This window comes from Eucalyptus grandis, chromosome 8, assembly GCF_016545825.1.
Source record: "Eucalyptus grandis isolate ANBG69807.140 chromosome 8, ASM1654582v1, whole genome shotgun sequence".
Lineage (NCBI taxonomy): Eukaryota > Viridiplantae > Streptophyta > Magnoliopsida > Myrtales > Myrtaceae > Eucalyptus > Eucalyptus grandis.
The window spans coordinates 5769476-5786871 of record NC_052619.1 but is presented as its reverse complement, the minus strand read 5'-3'; the positions used below and the strand labels follow the sequence as shown (position 1 = coordinate 5786871).

Here is a 17396-nt window from a genome sequence, read left to right as displayed (position 1 = left end):
GGTAGAGGTCGGAGCGCGGGAAGATCCTCTCTCCTGATTGCTTGGTCTCTGCACGCATGCATGGCATGGAGTCTCTAAGCTTGTCGCTTTTTATAGGGCGAAGATTTTGTGGTTGGTGACGGATGTGAGCTATCAATGGAGGGTTTCTTGTAAATGAAAGATCGATCAGCGGTCTTAGCAAACAGAGCTGTCTCGTGAAGGAAACGTCTTTCAATTCCGCTCAGATTTGGTAAATCGGAAACGAGAGAAAATCAATGTCCCTTCCCTGCAAAAGCAAAAAGAGCATTGGGGGGATTTTCTGAGGCTTTGCATTTCCAAATTTTGACAGTGCTGGATTCTTAGGATTTAATTGAGATGTGTGAAAAAGAGAGAAGCTCCTTCTGACGACAAAAGTACATTAAATTGGGAGTCGTCTGTACGAAAATTCGCATTCGCGACTGCGTTTTATACGGTTATCCTCCGACCGACTACGATATGTCTGAGTTGAGTATGATTCTACTGATTTTGTCCCAAAAGGAAGGATTGTGTCGATAAATTCCTAAAGGAGTTAATAGTTATTAAAAGATTATTGGTAAAAAAGGTTATTGGTATTCTAATTTTCCGAAAACTTGTAAGTAATCACCGAGTCCCAATAATCTTATAACTTTGTATTTGCTATTTACAAATTATTAATTGCTCTTATCTTTTTATTTTTGACATTTTAAATTTACCGACTCCTATACAAATTTGCTGATATTTATTTGAATGATTCATTAACTCTTTTTTTTTTCCACTTAAATCACTAACTAATTTTGAGTTTCGAACTCTCATTTTAAGTTAGTTACCAATTTTTTGAGTTATCGACTTCTCCTACTTCTCTTATTGATGTATGAACTTTTATTTATGAAATAATTATCCAACAATTTCTAAACCTATTGCACAATGTTAATTTAGTCTTAAATCATTCAATTGTATCATTTAAGCCTTAATATTTTAACGATTTGTCAACTTAGTTATTATGATAAATTTTGGCTAAAATTATTGATATGAACATCAGTTGGTCATCGACTATCCTACATAATGTGGTCGGCATTGAGAAGGACAAATATTGTATCTTTTAAAGTTTGCCTTTTTCTTTTCCTTTCACTTGTGGCTTGCGAGGGTTGGCCTCCTAGGCCACAAGGCTCGCGTCCTTGCAAAATCAAGCAAGGTTGTCCCTTGCCTATGGCCAATTGCCAGCCGAGGCTAAGTATCGACCATAAGGGAAAGAAAAAGAAAGAAAGGAAAATTTTAAAATTTTAAAAAAATAAAAATAAAAATTCCAAGTCAATGCTTGCAATGCCATTTAGGTCGATTAGCATCCACGCTAGCATTTTCCAATCAAAATTGGTTGAAATCATAAAATTGACAAATTATTAAAATATTGAGGACTAAATTAACTTAATTGAAAGGTTTATGACCGAATTGTCATTATAAATTTGATTTAGGATTTTTTAGATAATTTTCCCTTTTATTTACTTTTGTTGCAATGTGATGCTATCGATTATTATATTAATGGTCAGCCTTTATTTGAGTGACCTATCATTTTTTTTATTAAATTATCAACTAATTTTTGGTTATCAATTTTTTATTTGAGTTGCTTGTTACTTATGTTTATTTTCCTTTAATGCACTAAAATTTTTAACGAATCACCACTTTTATTTGTCTTGCCTATTGATTTTAAATTTATCAATCCTTTTTAGAAATTACAAACTTGAATTTGAGTAACTAATAATTTCTTTGATTAAGTTATCAAATTAATTTTGCTCTACTAACTCCTATTGAGTTAGTTACCACTATTTATTTGTGTTTTTATATGTGTCAACTCCCCATATCTTTGGTAAAAAGCTTTTCTTATCTTATTGTTTACCGACTTTGATTCATTTACTTAAAATATTTTATCAATTTTTATATGTGGGGGTTTGAAATTCAACCTCAAGGAGTCTAAACCATCATTGAGGGACCTTGACCCAGCTACTAAGGGTTATGATCCACACACGATGACCCTACATGGGTGCTGGAGTCCAGTCCAACCTCAAGGGACTTGAGGCTGACTACTTGGGACCCCAGCCTAGCCTTGAGAGACCTAGGCACAAGCATTAGGGTTCAAAGCTTGATTGCTTGAGACCTCGGCCTGCCTTAAGGGACCTATGCGCGATTGTGAGGGTTTTCGGCCCAATTGCTAGGGCCTTGAGTCCAAGTCCAAGGTCCATTCATATAAAGTCAATTTTAATTTTTGGAGAGGAAGCGATTTTTCCAAAATTTAAGCAAAAGTCTGTCTTATTTGAATTAGTTACCTTTGTTTAGCTGTTTTTTTCTTTTTAAATACCAACTTCTTTATCTCTAGCAACAAAAAAGTTTGTCTTATTGTTTACCCACTTTCATTTGTTTACAAATATTAGCTCATCATTCTTTTATTTACAAGGGTCCCGGATTTGGTCACAAGGGATGTAGACCCGTCCTTGCGGGATCGGAACCTAGCTGTCTTGAAGGCATGAGTTGGGGTCTCTGACTCTGCCTCTAGGGTCCAGCACCGCTTTTGAGGCCTCGGTCTTGAGCTAAGGGATCGGAGCTTGGCGTCTAGGGACCTACGCATCGGTGCCGAGATCCTAGGTCGACAGCTTTAGTCCTAAGCCTGAGCTCGAGGTCTATTGGTACTTTGAAAAATCATTTCTGTTGCAAATGAGGAAGTCGTGTTCCTAAATTCAAGCATATGGTTTCCGTTCTCATTTTTCGAAGCATCCAACTATCAAAAAATGAAAAAAATGAATGTTCTCCGATAGCAATTACTTCACAAAACAAGTAGACCCTAATATACTTGTGAGTATCTTTCAGGCACTTGTTAACAACCTTGAAAGTAAATTAATATTCAAGGCAGTCATAACACATGATGCCAAATAAAAAAAGAAAAAAACAAGTAGGCCTCAATTGCTTCATTAACAGGTGCCACCGGGACATTAACAAACCTGCAATAGTCTCCTTTATCGTCAAATTCTGCCCCATCACTTAGGATTTTTCATAGTGGCTGGACCATGTCAATCGGGCACGGTCCTACCCCGTTTTTTTCGATAACAAACTTAACAAGATAGCTTCAACACGAGTCGTCGTGATCGAATTAATACATTTGTTTTCCCTCTTGTGAATTACATCCCTAAGTATGCATTTTTCATTTCTTGATCAATAAATATAAAGATCCTCTGAAAATATTTTCCCCTAGCTGCGCGCTTCTGTCGTTCAACCTTCCCTAGCGCGAACCGCGCCGAGCAAACGCTAATGAAGTGCCCTCATTTGTGCATCTGGATCTAGTGCTCTGTAGCGTATTCTATGACACATTTGCCTTTAATGCACCATTTAAATTTCTCAGCTGTCTTCATTAAATACTTAGGAGGACATAAATCTTCTGCCACCTTAGAGCTTCGTACAGATGGTGGGCATGCAAAGCGGGGGTTCAGGCTCTCTTATCAGCAGCTGCACTGGTCTTCTGTAACATACTTTAAAATGTACCATATTTGAATTTTTTTTTTTTTTTTTTTTTAGTGTCCTATTACAATAATCTAAGTTTTTCTTCTCGAAAAATAACAATCATAGCAGTCAATAACTCGTTTTTGTTTTTTGTCAAAAGCTAAACCTTTAAAAAAGGAGTCAATGTAAATGTGTTTATAGCATATTACTTTACAATCCTCTTGCGTGTAAGTTGTCCTTACACTGGAAAATTTGAGAGGAGATGATAGAACTTACGCTCTTGAATTACATTCTGATATTATATCGGACAAATCGATTTTCTAAAATTATGGGTGCGCACAGATCCCAATAAATATACCTGTGCTTAAAACTTGTCGTGTTATATTTTTCGACAGTCGATCTCATGCACATATTATTTCAGGAAATAATCTTAAGAAAAGCACCGATGGTAAAAGACAATACAATGAGAATCTAAAATCTCACAATTTCTAAAAGAGTTCCCACTTTTCAAAAAATTTCTTTAGTTTAATGTGTGAAATTACAAAACCATAAATGAGTAATGATGTTGTACAGTTATTTTGAAATTGATCAAATCAATTCATATTAATCAGTTTTATCGAGAAAAATCAGTAAAAGAAATCGGTGCACCGCATTGTAATTGAATTACTGTAAGCCAAAACTCCGCTTTTTTCATCTGTTTATCTTATTTGACTTTTTGACAAGAATTATGCATTCGCATCTATGCTCGTGAGTGTTAGGGCATCTGAATATTTACACTTTTTTAATAACTTAAGCTTTTTAAACTATAGGGGTTATACAAGATTTCACATCTCATGATAGCAAAAGGCAATGCATCATTACGAATTTACGATATATTTCTCCGGTCTCATTTTTTACCTGCCAAATTCTAATTAGCTCTCTTGTGCTACAATCTTTGAATTTTAGGCAAAATGTGACCTACTCGTGGCGGGCGGTTTTTGTCTAATAATTTAAATTTTTAGACATGATTGATCTTGATTACAAGATCTTATGCTAACAAAAAGTCACAAGATAGTCCCTTTCAAGATTAGTGCAACAAAAGATGCTTTTTACCTTGGTCCCCTCGAGCACGATCAGATTTTTATACAGAAAGTAAAACGGCCGAAACTTAGTCAAGTTTTATAAATCCGGATCTCCCATTCTAGGGTTTCCCAAAGTCTAAACTTGGATAATTAACAATTAAAATACGCATTGTCCTTCTCATTCTTCCACATGCAAGCACTCCCCTTCATATTCTTCATCTTCTGAAAAAATACAATAAAAAGCTCCAAGAATTTTCAAGAGGCTCACTGGGGAAATTCATTAAAGAAAGCTAACATCTCCATGCATGCGTCAATATACCGAAGTACAACGACAAAATGCAACAAACCCAAAATGAGGATGTAAAAAGCGACTTCACTGACAACCTCGAATAAGGACAACGATGTCCTCCAAACTCCTCATCGACGACCTTACCCTAACAATGCTCCTAAACTTCTTTATTTGACAATGACCGACGCTCAAAGACCACAACATTAAACTTAGGGTTGATGACAAACATCTAGGAATGCCCGAATTTAATCAAGGACAAATTCCTGGTAGGCCCCCCAATCCACCAACTCCACCGGTCCCACCACCTACCCCTCCGGCCCCACCGCCAGCCGGATCACCTACACCGCCAGCCCCGCCTCCGACACCGCCTACACCGCCAGCCCCGCCTCCGACACCGCCAGCCCCGCCAGCCCCACCTCCAACACCTCCTAAACCGCCAGCCCCACCTCCGAGGCCGCCTAAACCGCCAGCCCCGCCTCCGAGGCCGCCTAAACCGCCAGCCCCACCTCCAAGGCCGCCCAACCCGCCCACTCCCCCAACAGGCAAAACCCCGCCGACGCCGCCGATTCCTGCAGCTCCTCCAATTCCATGAAACTTGCCGATCCCACCAGCACCACCGAGGGTCGGCATGATACCACCAACTCCGGCGTACCCGCCAGCTCCTGCAAACCCGCCAACACCGCCAAAGGCGATGAAATTCTTCTTGTCCTCCACACTGCCGCCTGGTGCCTCCGCTGTGGCCGCCTTTTCCGGTGCACTCGCATGCATCATGACCGTCTGCTCCTTCGGAACCTTGCCGCTTGGCTCTTTACATGCACTTGCATGCACAGAGGCGTCGTCGTTCGGACCAGCGTCGATGGGAACCTTACGTGCACTTGCTTGCGTTGTTGCCACGAGAGCAAGCACCAGAAACGCACATGCCAACCTCGCCATCTCTCTCTCTCTCTCTCTCTCTCTCTCTCTCTAAGATTGAGTGTTCCGGTTTGTTGCCTTGCATGAGAGTGTGGACTATTTATAGAGAGAGAAAGAGAGACGGTAAGGCGTACGGTTGAGGTTATTGAAGGGGTCGAGTTAATGACGGTGAAAACTGCAGAGTTGTGTTGCAGGGGCGCTCTCGAGGGGGCGAGATGGAGGTTTGAATGAAGATGGCAGAGAGTTGGTTGAAACCTGTGAAAAGAAGAGAGCCATTTATGGGAGATGCATCTCGCCGCTTCAAGTAGAGGGACGTGCATGCCATGCAGAGTAGAGACCGCCAACCTCTCCCTCTCTCTCTCTCTCCCTCTCTCTCTCTCGCTACGACTGGTGTACAACTTCCGGGCGGTCCAAAAGATCGGATTCAGTATCAGATAAGTTATGAAAACTCACTAATTACTCTTTAGTCCTCTGTGATTAGGGGTTACCAGTACTAAATGGACTTTCGTGGGATGGACAATTCTCTAAGGGAAACTTGTCAAACACCTATAAAACAAAAGTAGGTGGTTTTCATGTTACGTGTAACTAATGTATTAAAATTCAAAAACTAGTTTGTCGAAATAGTGCCCCCACATACTTGTTAAATCATATATTAAATATGTTTGAGAATTTAAAGTTTATTTTATGAAGTATGTGACTTTGCAAAAACGTGTTATTCTAAAAGAAACTGTAAGATTTTGTAGAAGTATTGCTAATTATTCTAAAATTTTAAGCTATTAAATGAATACGTAATTTATTATTTAAATATTTTAACATTCCCTTTCATGCTATTATGATACCATGTAAAATTTTGTGGAACCACTGTCAACTATTCTAATTTAAATAATCAGATGAATGCGTTGATTATTATTTAAATATTCTAATAGAAACTAGTTAACATAACCTTATGTAATATACCACTAACAAAAGGTAAAAGTTTCACAAGCAACTTCATCCACCATTAAATTTATGATTACAAAGCTAGGGTTTGATTGACTAACCATATACCCGAAGGCCTAAAAGGCCCGATTAAGAAGAACATACCAAGTTATCGAAAGATAAACCCTAGCTTCTTCGTCTCTTCCCGCACCCCTCTACCTTTGTTGGGTCTCCTTTGAAGTTTGCGCGACCGTCAATCGTCGCCACTGTGATGAATAAGGGCTTAATGCTAAACTGGGAGTCCCCTTCGAGTCGAAGGTCGCCCAGCCTCAAGCGATCTACGATTTAGACTGCTTGAGGGCGGCAATCTTTGTCACAGAGAACGCATAAAAGGAAGGAGAGAGTAAGAGTTGAGCGGGGGTGGTGGTGGCTGCTGCGACGGTGACGCAGTAGCCACTGGGTTTCGCGGCTCGGACAAAGGTTGGCAGGGCTGCGACGGTAGAGGACGTCTACCTGCCTAGCGAGCTGTTCGCTGTGGCTTGGGGAAGAGAGAACGGTAAAACTGGAGAAGAGGAAAAGAGGGAAGAATAGGACTATAAAAGCGAAAACAAATTTGGATTTTCCAAGACCTAATCACGTTGATGTGGTCGAACACACTCTTATTTGGTTTTAGGATTACTCTGATCCCTCTGTTTAGGCCTGTAACATTGTGTTGATGTATCAATAATAATGAATAGGGTCCGGTTTAACTGACCGTCCTCCGTCAGCTAAGGACCACCCATTTTTTGATGAAATAGTTTTATCTTTTGCCCTATTTTTCTCTTTTTCTTTTTCTTTTTTTTTATATTTTCTCATTGGAAGCTTAAATTGAAAGATAAAATCATAAGATGGCCCACACAATCAATTTTCATGAATATGATGAAAAAAATAAAATTAGATATCGAAATACAAATAACTACAGGTAAAAAATATTATCACCTACTAAAAAGAAATGGTTAATATCATTATATAAATATATCAAATTTAAAAGATGAAAAAACACTTGAAATGCACTTGCTTTCAATATGTACTAATCTCGTCTTCATCACAGCCATTATTTTCATTAGCGAAGTTGCTTTCAATACGAATTCCATCCATCTAAATGAGATGTCAAGAAAAAAAATAAGAATTATATTTCTAAAATAGGGAGAATTACTAAAAGTCCTAAACTTATTGGGATTGTGTCAATTTAGTCATAAACTTTTTTTTGGGCTATTTCAATCCTAAAACTTTTTCAATTGTGCTAATTTAATTCATCGGCCAAATTTGGTTGACCGACGTTGATGTGACAATTTCTTAAAAGTATATTGTATTTTTTTGAAATTTTTTATTAACTTTATATTTATATTTTTCTATTTCCTTTTTATTTCTCTTCTTCCTCTTTGGCTTCCTTACCCACAGTGGCCAATGAGGTTCCAATGGGGCTTCTCCGCCATTGGGTGAGGGCTGCAAAGCCCTCGTTGATAGTCAACGAGGCTTCACCCTCCTCGCTAGTGATTGGCAAGGGCTTCACAGTTGTCGCCCAACAGTTGGCGAGTTGGAGCCTCACCAGCCACTATGGGGAAGAAGAAGCCAAAGAAGAAGAAGAGAGAAAAAAAGGAAATAAATAATTAATTACTTAATTTGAAAATAAAAATATTATTAAAAAATTACCACGTCAATGTTCATCGAACGCCAACACTGGCCGACATTCACATCATTGCTGATTGGTCAAATTTAGCCGAATGGACTAAATTAACATAATTGCAAAAGGTTTAGAACTGAATTGGCACAATTACAATAATTTTATGACTTCTTTGGTAATTCTCTTGTCTAAAATATATAGATACAAACTAGAATTCAACAATAATGAATACCTTTTACTTTCTTGCAATAAGAAAATTCTTCAAATTTATGACTTGTTCAATTAAAAAATTGTACAACAATCGAAGTTTAAAGCGTAAAAGATAATTACACATTTTGCAAAAAAAAAGGATAATTAAATTATTTTTTTTAGTTATAAAGTTTTTTATTTGATAATAATGTCTACATCATCTTTTTCTTTGTCTAGAGAATAATATCCACTATTTTAAAAGTTGCAACTGAATTCTCCATATATTTCTCATTATTCGAATGGTGTTGTGGGATTTGTTTCTTATTGTGTGAATATATTACTATTTTAAAAATGAATATTATTACTAAATTGTATGATTTATGACAAAGATGGTTAGAGAATGTCCTAATTAAAAGCTTACACCCAAACGGATCTGGCAGTCACTGTATCTATTTCAATGCCCTGAATGCTTGATTCGTGAAATTTTTAATTAAGGTAAGTACGTCTGATAGTCTCCCTCAAGCGTTTTTCTCCGCATAAAGTGGAGGCGACTTGCTACTCAAAACGCATGAAAACTCCTATAAAAACAATCAGCTTCCATATCCGAAGGCGTGCACATTGAAGAAGATGGCGTCTCGACTTGTCTCCAAGCATATACCGATCGCGATTATCTATGCCGTTCTACTGGCCTGTCTCTTCTCTCTCGGTAATTTTCATGACTACTTACTTTTCTTGCGCTTTTTCCATAATGACATAAATAATTCAGCATCTTCCGAACTCGCACATCCTCTCCTTAGGTTATTTGGACTTTGGAAATACAAACGAATGAAAGTCAGTTTGGAAATGAGAATGAAAATGAAAATTAAGAGTGCTTCGTTTCATTGGAAATTTATGATAGAAGGAAATCTTTTTTCATGGGAATTATTTTCCAAGGAAATTCTCGATTTTTATTTGTTTGATTGATTAGGAAAGCAACTTATTTTTATTATATGGAGAAGTCATTTGCTCTCAATCTAGATTTGTTGTTTTCACTCCATGGAAAACCTTTTTTCGGTTAGATCGATTAGTTTTACATCATTCAAAAGGAAAGTCAGAAAATAATTTTTCGAAAATAATTTTTCTTTAAACAAATGGACCTTGAAATATTAAAGATTTGCCCGTTAATTTTCTATTTTTGTCCAGTTATATTTTGGACTCTACAGAGAGTATATGTGCTCATAATTGCACCCCATCAAATATCTTCTTTAATAGGATCAAGATAATCTTCCTTCTTCTCTTTTCGCTTTTTCGGTTTGTAGGGGATGCAGCAGGAGGATTAGTTTGCCAAGGGAAATGTGAAGATATACCCGATTGCGACGGCTCTTGCCGACGTTGGGGATATCAAGGAGGAGGGAAATGTGTTGAGCCTCTTTACCAGTACTGTTGCTGCCTTGAGCTTTGAATGAACTCTCCTTTTTCTCCTCCTTTTCTTTACATCACTATGATTTGCGAATAGTGATGTAGCCTGGCATTTAAATAAGATAGTTGAAACGGATCCTTCTACTTGAGTTGCATCATTCCTAAGGACCGGGACTCTAGCTCATACCTATTAAGATTAGGTGGATTCCTACGCGTTCTAAATCCTCATTTTTAAATTCGAGCGAACCCTCAAACAAACATTTTATTTTATGGGGGTGTGTGGATATTGCCAAGAGGCCAAATATGAGAATCATTTTTATGTTGACTTACGTTTTATGGAGCTGATAGGTCAATACATAATGCTTTGAAAACAAATATAATAATAAATAAAATAGGAACTATATTGAACATTAAATTTACAAAATTCGGTCGAGGTGACCTTAGAAAAGTATCATGAATTTTCGTAATAGATGAAGCTGAAGCATTACAATAAAGAATATAACTGCACTGGAGTTACTCGAATAATATTGGTATTTTCTAGGTTTTAGTTAGACTCAGTAACTCGCTATATTTAGTCTCATACAATTCTCTCGCGAAATAACTAGTCAATCACGGAGGAATTACACAAATGTTATCAAGATTTTCACGCATATCAAATGCTAACTTATGCACGGTCTTGTAAATTTGTCACTCTTGCGAATGGAAAATTCTCATGATTAAAAAGTCAAACGATATTGAAGATTCCCTCTCTTCCTCGAAGTTGAATATTATTAGAAACTTAGAGATAGGCGTTAGTTCAATATGATAGGGTTCCACAATTACACTCGCCACTTTGTGATTCCTATTGCATAAGGCAGTTTTTTTTCCCCAGTTCGCTCTGTTCACCTATTGACATAAAAGAAGCTTCGGATGCCCATTAAGAATTTTATTAAATTAATCCTTGCTACGCTAACTCTTTACATTCCTTTTGAACAATATCAAAGTCCAAGTTGGACTTTTTTATTGTGCTTAAACTTTGCATTAACGTGTGTCATTAGCTACTTCACAAAATTTCTCAAACACAACTTTGTCTTTAATAAATCAAATTTAAACAGTATCTTGTATCCATCATCATGAGAGATAAACCTGCCAAAATGGGTCATAAACCCATTCCATATTTAATGGCTTAAGTTGTTATATGGATTAATTACATTTAATAAATGAGTTATGAATGAATTAAAATGATAAAGTCCAAAATAATATGATCATTAAATGAGTTCACAACTTACTTATATCCAACTCACATGTATAACTCTCTTTTCACTCTCTCTCTCTGTGCCCCTCATTCAATTCCAGCTCATTTACTTCATTCTCACACTCTAATATAAGTACGAGTTTTTCTATAGTAGGTTAAATATATTAGTATTTTAATAATATGGATCAATTCAAATTGAATCCCTAAATTTATATTGCTTGAAAATGGATTTATTTGGATTATATTTATTTGATCCGATCCGTCCATTTGACTAGTCTAGCAAGAAGATCGGATTCGGGTCTTTAGCTACTCGATCGAGTCGAGATGGCACTACTTTAAAGTTCACGATTCCATTAACCATGGTCGGTGCAATTGTTTCGAGCATCACAAAAAATTGTGGAGACTGGAAAGTGCAAAAGGAAGGAACTTTCTCAATCTTAAAAGCCAATTCGATCGTTCCTATAAAGCATAAACCCTCTCCGACAACTAGGCGGGAAAACCATGGCGGCCGTGAAAGCCTGCGGTCCGGTGCTGTCGCGGCCGGTGACCTTCGTGACCGGCAACGCCAAGAAGCTCGAGGAAGTCCGCTCCATCTTGGGTCAATCCATCCCCTTCCAGTCCCTCAAGCTCGACTGTATACTCTCTCTCTCTTTCTCTCTCGATGTCTCGATGATCTTCTGTTACTCGCCTTCCTCTTGAAATCTCTTATCCGGGTGTTCTTGTTTCGTCGTTCTAAGTGCCCGAACTGCAAGGAGAGCCTGAAGACATCTCCAAAGACAAGGCTCGATTGGCTGCGATCGAGGTACACTTTGTCTTCTCTCAATTTTTTTTTTTTTTTTGGGGTTTCTGTAACATGCTATTTGCGTATTTGCCCGGTGGACTTGATTGACTCTTTGAATTGGAAGGTCAATGGACCTGTTCTGGTTGAAGACACTTGCCTCTGCTTCAATGCCCTAAAGGGTCTTCCGGGTACGTCTCGATTTTTTGAGTGCTTGATGCCTTGGTGAGTAATTTATGGTACGACGGATTGTTCTGACCGATTTGTTTTCGGATTGATGTGCAGGGCCTTATATGTAAGTCGCTTTCTCTTGTTGTTGCTCTGCTATGTGAGTTCTTATTTCAACTTCTTGTTATTTCTAAGTATCTGGTTGTTTTGGTGCTCTGTTTGATTTTTTTCTTTCTTTTTTGCTCTATTGCTTCCTTTTCTTAATTAGCAATGAAGAATTAGCTTTTAGAAATTTCTTGAATAATTTGAGAATAGCGGTGATGGTACATTGTGTCTGTAAATCAGCCACTTGTCTGGTGCTTTTTAATTTTTTCCTCGATTTTAAGTCAATGACTTTGTAACTGTGGACTGTTTTGGATTTAGTTATCTTGAGTAGGGCATTGGAACAAATTGAGGGGTTATACTACTTATCAGTTTGTTGTAGGATCAAAGTTTCCTATTGTTAAATTGGGATATTTAGTATGATAAGTTTATACTTGATTTTATATCTAATTAGGGCATTGGTGTCAATAATTGCTATTGCAGTAGTCATTTCTGCAAAGTAGTGTTTACATATTAATTGATGGAGGAGCAAACTATTGTGAGGCTGAAAAAATCAATCAGATCAGTAAGTGACTGAGAGAAATTGAAAGTTCGGAGCTACCTTGACCTTCTGATAGACATTGAGAACTGCCTGAAGGGCTGCAGATTTGGATTCATTCTATTCCCTTCCAGAAACCAGTCTGAACTATTCTGCGCAAAATTTTGTTCGCTCAGGAGCTTTAGCCAGTTTCTCTCTCTCCAGAATTATTTATTGTCACTCTGCCAATGGTTGTTCTATGGAGGACAATACCCAAACAGGTCCTGGAAGAGAGTCATATTTAGAGAAGAGTGAAAAGGGTGTTTTAGTGTCACTCAGGAAAGATGGTTGCCTATATGATTATATATGTGAGGTCATGCACTTTGTATTATACATCAAGCATCAATTGAGTCTTAGTCTTATGCTGTCAGAACGAGTTTCGACAGCAGTTACTGCTATCATCCAGAAGAATTCTGTCCAACAATTGACCTTGTAATTCTTTCACCTCTGTCACTTTCTATCCTACAAGGAAAGTGTTGACCCCTTCTAGAATATCTAAGGGTCAAGGACATAACATATGCATGCTTGGTTGGTGTATCAACTACATTCAAATTAATATGCTTGCCCTCAAATTTAGGCAACTTCTCTCAGCAATCTTTTTTTTTTTTTTTTTCCTTTTTTGGCTCTGGGACTGAGTTGGTGTGTGCAATGGTTCTATGAGGACTGGGGGATATTTTTATCTTTTAGCAAATGTCAATATCTACCACAAGGGTGCATTCTGACTTCTGCATGCCAAAAACTCCCAAGTGACAAACTAAAGCGGAAGAGCGAAGTGGTTGGCTGTAGTTGTTCGTTGTAGTTGTCTCTAGGTTCCAAGTTTTTTCCCTAAGTAATGTTTGCCTCAGAGTTTGAGATGACTTTTTTATCAAATGGTCGGGATCACTGGAAACTATAAAACTGAGTATAATCGAAGAAGAACAATTCATAGCTCTTGAGATACACTGATAAATCACGATGAGTGCATTGAAAGGTCGCGAGTGCATTGGTTGAGAGTTAAATCAAATGATATTGATGTCCTACTGCCTACTAAGAGTTGTAAACGATGTTTCATGAATATCCATTGCCTTTTACAGTATGATGATGGTCAAATCTCATATTATGCTTGGAAAGAACTTTGCAGTTTGCACTCACATAATTATCCTATCTCATTAAAATGGATGAGAATATTTATCCTTCACTTTCCAGGCATCTGTTTGTCTATAGATCAGGCTGTCTCCAGCAACTTTCCTGCGAAGAGTGAGGCAAGTGAAAGGGCTGGGGCTCCTTTGGATGATTGAACTTTGTTCACCTGTTTCATAGCTCCTTTGGAAAATATTTATAAGGCCTTGAGCCCAAAATTTTGAATTGGATTTAACAGGGATGCTATGATAATGAGTTCTACCTAAACCTAAAGCATGAGTATATAAAAAAAATCAACAACTTTTTGAAGCAATGGTCAAAGAGATGGTTAGGTATATTTGTTGGCTGGTGTATAGACTCTGAAGTGCTGATACAGGACTGCTGCATAATTTGTTTAGTTTTCAGGACTAGCATGACTGATGAATGTGAGTGTTTCTCTATCAGTGACGCCTTCGCCTTCCATATTCACTGATCCATTTGAGAGAATAGTTTAAATTCTTGACATCTGACGAGATGGCCTATATGCCCTCCCTCCCCCGCATCATGGACTAATTTTGTACCCTCAACTCTACTAACCTTGATCCAACCTCAATCAGTGCACTTGCATTCTCAAGTATAGGATGCTTAAGCGACTCAGATTCTGTGTGGTGTACTAACTTCTACCATGCACTTAAGAGGAATTGTCACTTCTGGTATGCGAGTCTGAGAAGCTACGTGCACTTCTGCCCTTAAGTAAAATGGTGATTGGCCCCTCATACACCTTTGGCCTGATGAATAACCTTCAAAAGCACAGTTTCTAGGTTTTCTCTTCTTTCTTCCCTTCAGCTGCACTCTTATATACTTTCTTCTTCTGGCCTGCTAACTCATCAGAAGAAGAAAAGTGGCTGTTTGTAGTCTTACTCTGACATATTAGGGTTGCTTCTGGTAAACATACCTGGGAAGCCATTAGTTATTCTACTATGTACTTGGAGGAGTTGGGAGCGATGCAGTATAAGATGCTTTTCACACTCTCAACCTCAATCAAATTGTAATTGGCCCCAGATGCAGTGAATAAGGTTACCTTGAAGAGCATTGATTTCAGACGTTCACATCCTTCTTTCCCCTTATCTTCACACAAATGATCTATGTGACATGTTTATATGTTACTGGTCTTTCTCCTACAACCAAGGGGCCACTTCTCTGATAAATCTAGCCAAGAAAAGTTGTTTGTTATTCTTTTAGCTTCTTTTCTCCTTCCTTTCTAGTTAGGCAGGTTATATTAATGGTTGATTAAGTGAAAAAAAAATCTTATTGCTTTCGTAGGTTACTGACTTCATTCTCTGGAAAATAATTAAATTTTGGAGTTTTCCTGTTCTTGGTCAACAGTAAACCGGATTGAAGATAGGAATTCTTTCAATAATTGGATTTTGAATTTTTCAGAGTAAATCAGCTAGCCGCTGCTGGTACCCCTTGTCTTGCATGAGATCTCTCCTAATGAATAAATCTTCACCAGACAACAAAAATGCATCAATCAATTTTCAAGTCATTAATTTGAAGATTTAATCAGATTCGGGAGGGCCAAGCCATTAGTTATTCTACTATGCAGAAGTTTTGAAAGTTCTACCTTGTCACTTTACTATTTTCCTACAATATTTAATGCCAGTAAATATCAGATTTTTAATGCTTTGAACTATGTAACACATATACGTGTTACAATGTATTGTTCTTTAATTGGGTTACTAAAATATCTTATTTTCTTTCTGTGATAATATCTTATTTATTAAATAAATCACACAGCAAGTGGTTTCTGCAGAAGCTTGGTCATGAAGGTATTTTTTTTTCCTTTGCTTTTTTCTGAATTATTTTGCCCCTGTTCTCTTGAAAGTGCTCATACATCTATCTTATGCCCTTTTTGTCTCACTACTCTAGGTCTCAACAATTTGTTGATGGCATATGAGGATAAATCAGCTTATGCTTTGTGCGCATTTTCTTTCATGAATGGACCTGGTGCTGAACCAATCACTTTTCTTGGAAAGACTCCAGTAAGTTGCTCTTGTAGAAGACACCATCATACATTAGATTTCTTTTTCCGCAATTTTTTCCATGCCTTTAGTCCTCTTATCTTAGCTACTTGACAGATTATGGAGAACTTAGTTATTCTACTACAACAGTTTGTGACTTCCCTTGTTTTTGGTACCAAAAGGATTCCAAGATGAATTAAGTCCAATTTTAGGTTAATATGAATGAGATCCTTGGTTTTTGCGAGGTGAACCAGGGATTGTACTAAGTACCTGATTATAATTCTACATTCTCTATAATATTTTGTTATAATAATGTTGAGAATTGCTCTTTACGTGAGAAGAATGAGCTCGGGACTTTCGATCATATCCATGGTTAATTCTTAATCGATTTTTTTTGCTCATCAATTACAATGGAGCTTTTCATATGCCATGATTGCTGTCTTTTGTCTGCTCTGCTAAATTGTAGAAATTTTAGTTGTGGATTGGTTCATTGCACTGATCTGACTTTTGTGGCCATCTCAGGGGAAGATAGTACCTGCAAGGGGACCCACTGATTTTGGATGGGATCCGATCTTCCAACCCGATGGCTACGAGCAAACGTAAGTTTTATGTCCGATTCCTCTTTGGTTTCTGCAGTCTTGCCTATGTTAACGGTCATATTATGTTACGGAACTTCAATATGTTGTTTCTTTTTGTTATAGGTACGCAGAGATGCCCAAGGAAGAGAAGAATACGATCTCTCACCGCTACAGGGCTCTTGCACAAGTAAAATCCCACTTCGCCGAGGCTGGTTACATTTTCCAGTCTGACCCATAAGAGTAAGCTTTTTATACTTCTGTAATGGCTATTTCTTGTACTCTTCACTCTGTACTAGCTATAACATGCTGTGCAATTTATCTTTCTACAGTGGATGCTCAAGTGATGGAGGAGGAGAAGGAACAGAAAGGCCAGAGAAAATGCCAGGATCAATTGCTAGTGTTGCTTTTCCTGCAACTTTGTTAGGTGCAGTAAATCAGCAAACCGGGCTTTCATGGACATCATCTTTCAATAGCGTCTAGAAGAGATTGATCATATCTGCAATTGAACAAATTGTGCAAACATTGCTCAATTGCTTGCATAGCAAGCATCATGTATTGTCAAACTTTTTGGAAGTGCTTGACAAAACCCTGAAGCATCGTTTATATAAAATTACAAAAAAATGATCATAAAAAGTCTATATATGCTGTTGTGGTTAATTGCATCTCCTGGCAATACATGAACAACATGCAAGTATTGTCCTATTTCGGGATCATATTGAATTACTCTCTAGAAATATATTTGATAGTGCCTTACTGAAGAGCAAAACGTTGAGAGCATGAGTGGCTGATTGGAGTTTGAGAACACTCTTTCTACCAACACAGAAGGCACAATCCAGGGTTGATTTAATAGACCGTCTTCATGCTCAGTTTTGATGGTGAGAACATTTCCTCCCGAATCCAATTTGTATACAAATTATAAAACTTTGAGAA

At 37.6% G+C, this 17396-nt stretch overlaps 2 protein-coding genes across 2 annotated transcripts; one reads left to right on the top strand and one right to left on the bottom strand.

Annotated features, from left to right (window-relative positions):
• Window positions 1-5079: 5079 nt before the first annotated feature.
• On the bottom strand, window positions 5080-5763 carry LOC104416073 (glycine-rich protein 5). Its single transcript, XM_039299536.1, has one exon. It carries the CDS (start codon window positions 5761-5763, stop codon window positions 5080-5082), a length of 684 nt encoding a protein of 227 aa, XP_039155470.1.
• A 5786-nt stretch (window positions 5764-11549) lies between these two features.
• Window positions 11550-17150, top strand: LOC104456059 (inosine triphosphate pyrophosphatase). Its single transcript, XM_010070777.3, has 9 exons — window positions 11550-11778; window positions 11882-11946; window positions 12050-12113; window positions 12208-12217; window positions 15665-15696; window positions 15797-15909; window positions 16411-16487; window positions 16590-16706; window positions 16796-17150. The coding sequence occupies exons 1-8, from the start codon at window positions 11646-11648 to the stop codon at window positions 16702-16704; spliced, it is 609 nt and encodes a 202-aa protein (XP_010069079.1). The 5' UTR covers window positions 11550-11645; the 3' UTR covers window positions 16705-16706; window positions 16796-17150.
• Window positions 17151-17396: the final 246 nt, after the last annotated feature.

Excerpts from the sequence above, each read along its gene's own strand:
- LOC104416073 (XM_039299536.1), bottom strand. The coding sequence starts at position 5,763 with ATGGCGAGGTTGGCATGTGCGTTTCTGGTGCTTGCTCTCGTGGCAACA.
- LOC104456059 (XM_010070777.3), top strand. The coding sequence starts at position 11,646 with ATGGCGGCCGTGAAAGCCTGCGGTCCGGTGCTGTCGCGGCCGGTGACC. Across the intron at positions 11,947-12,049 it reads CTCGATTGGCTGCGATCGAG|GTCAATGGACCTGTTCTGGT; the intron begins GTACACTTTGTC and ends TTGAATTGGAAG. Across the intron at positions 15,910-16,410 it reads CTTTTCTTGGAAAGACTCCA|GGGAAGATAGTACCTGCAAG; the intron begins GTAAGTTGCTCT and ends TGGCCATCTCAG.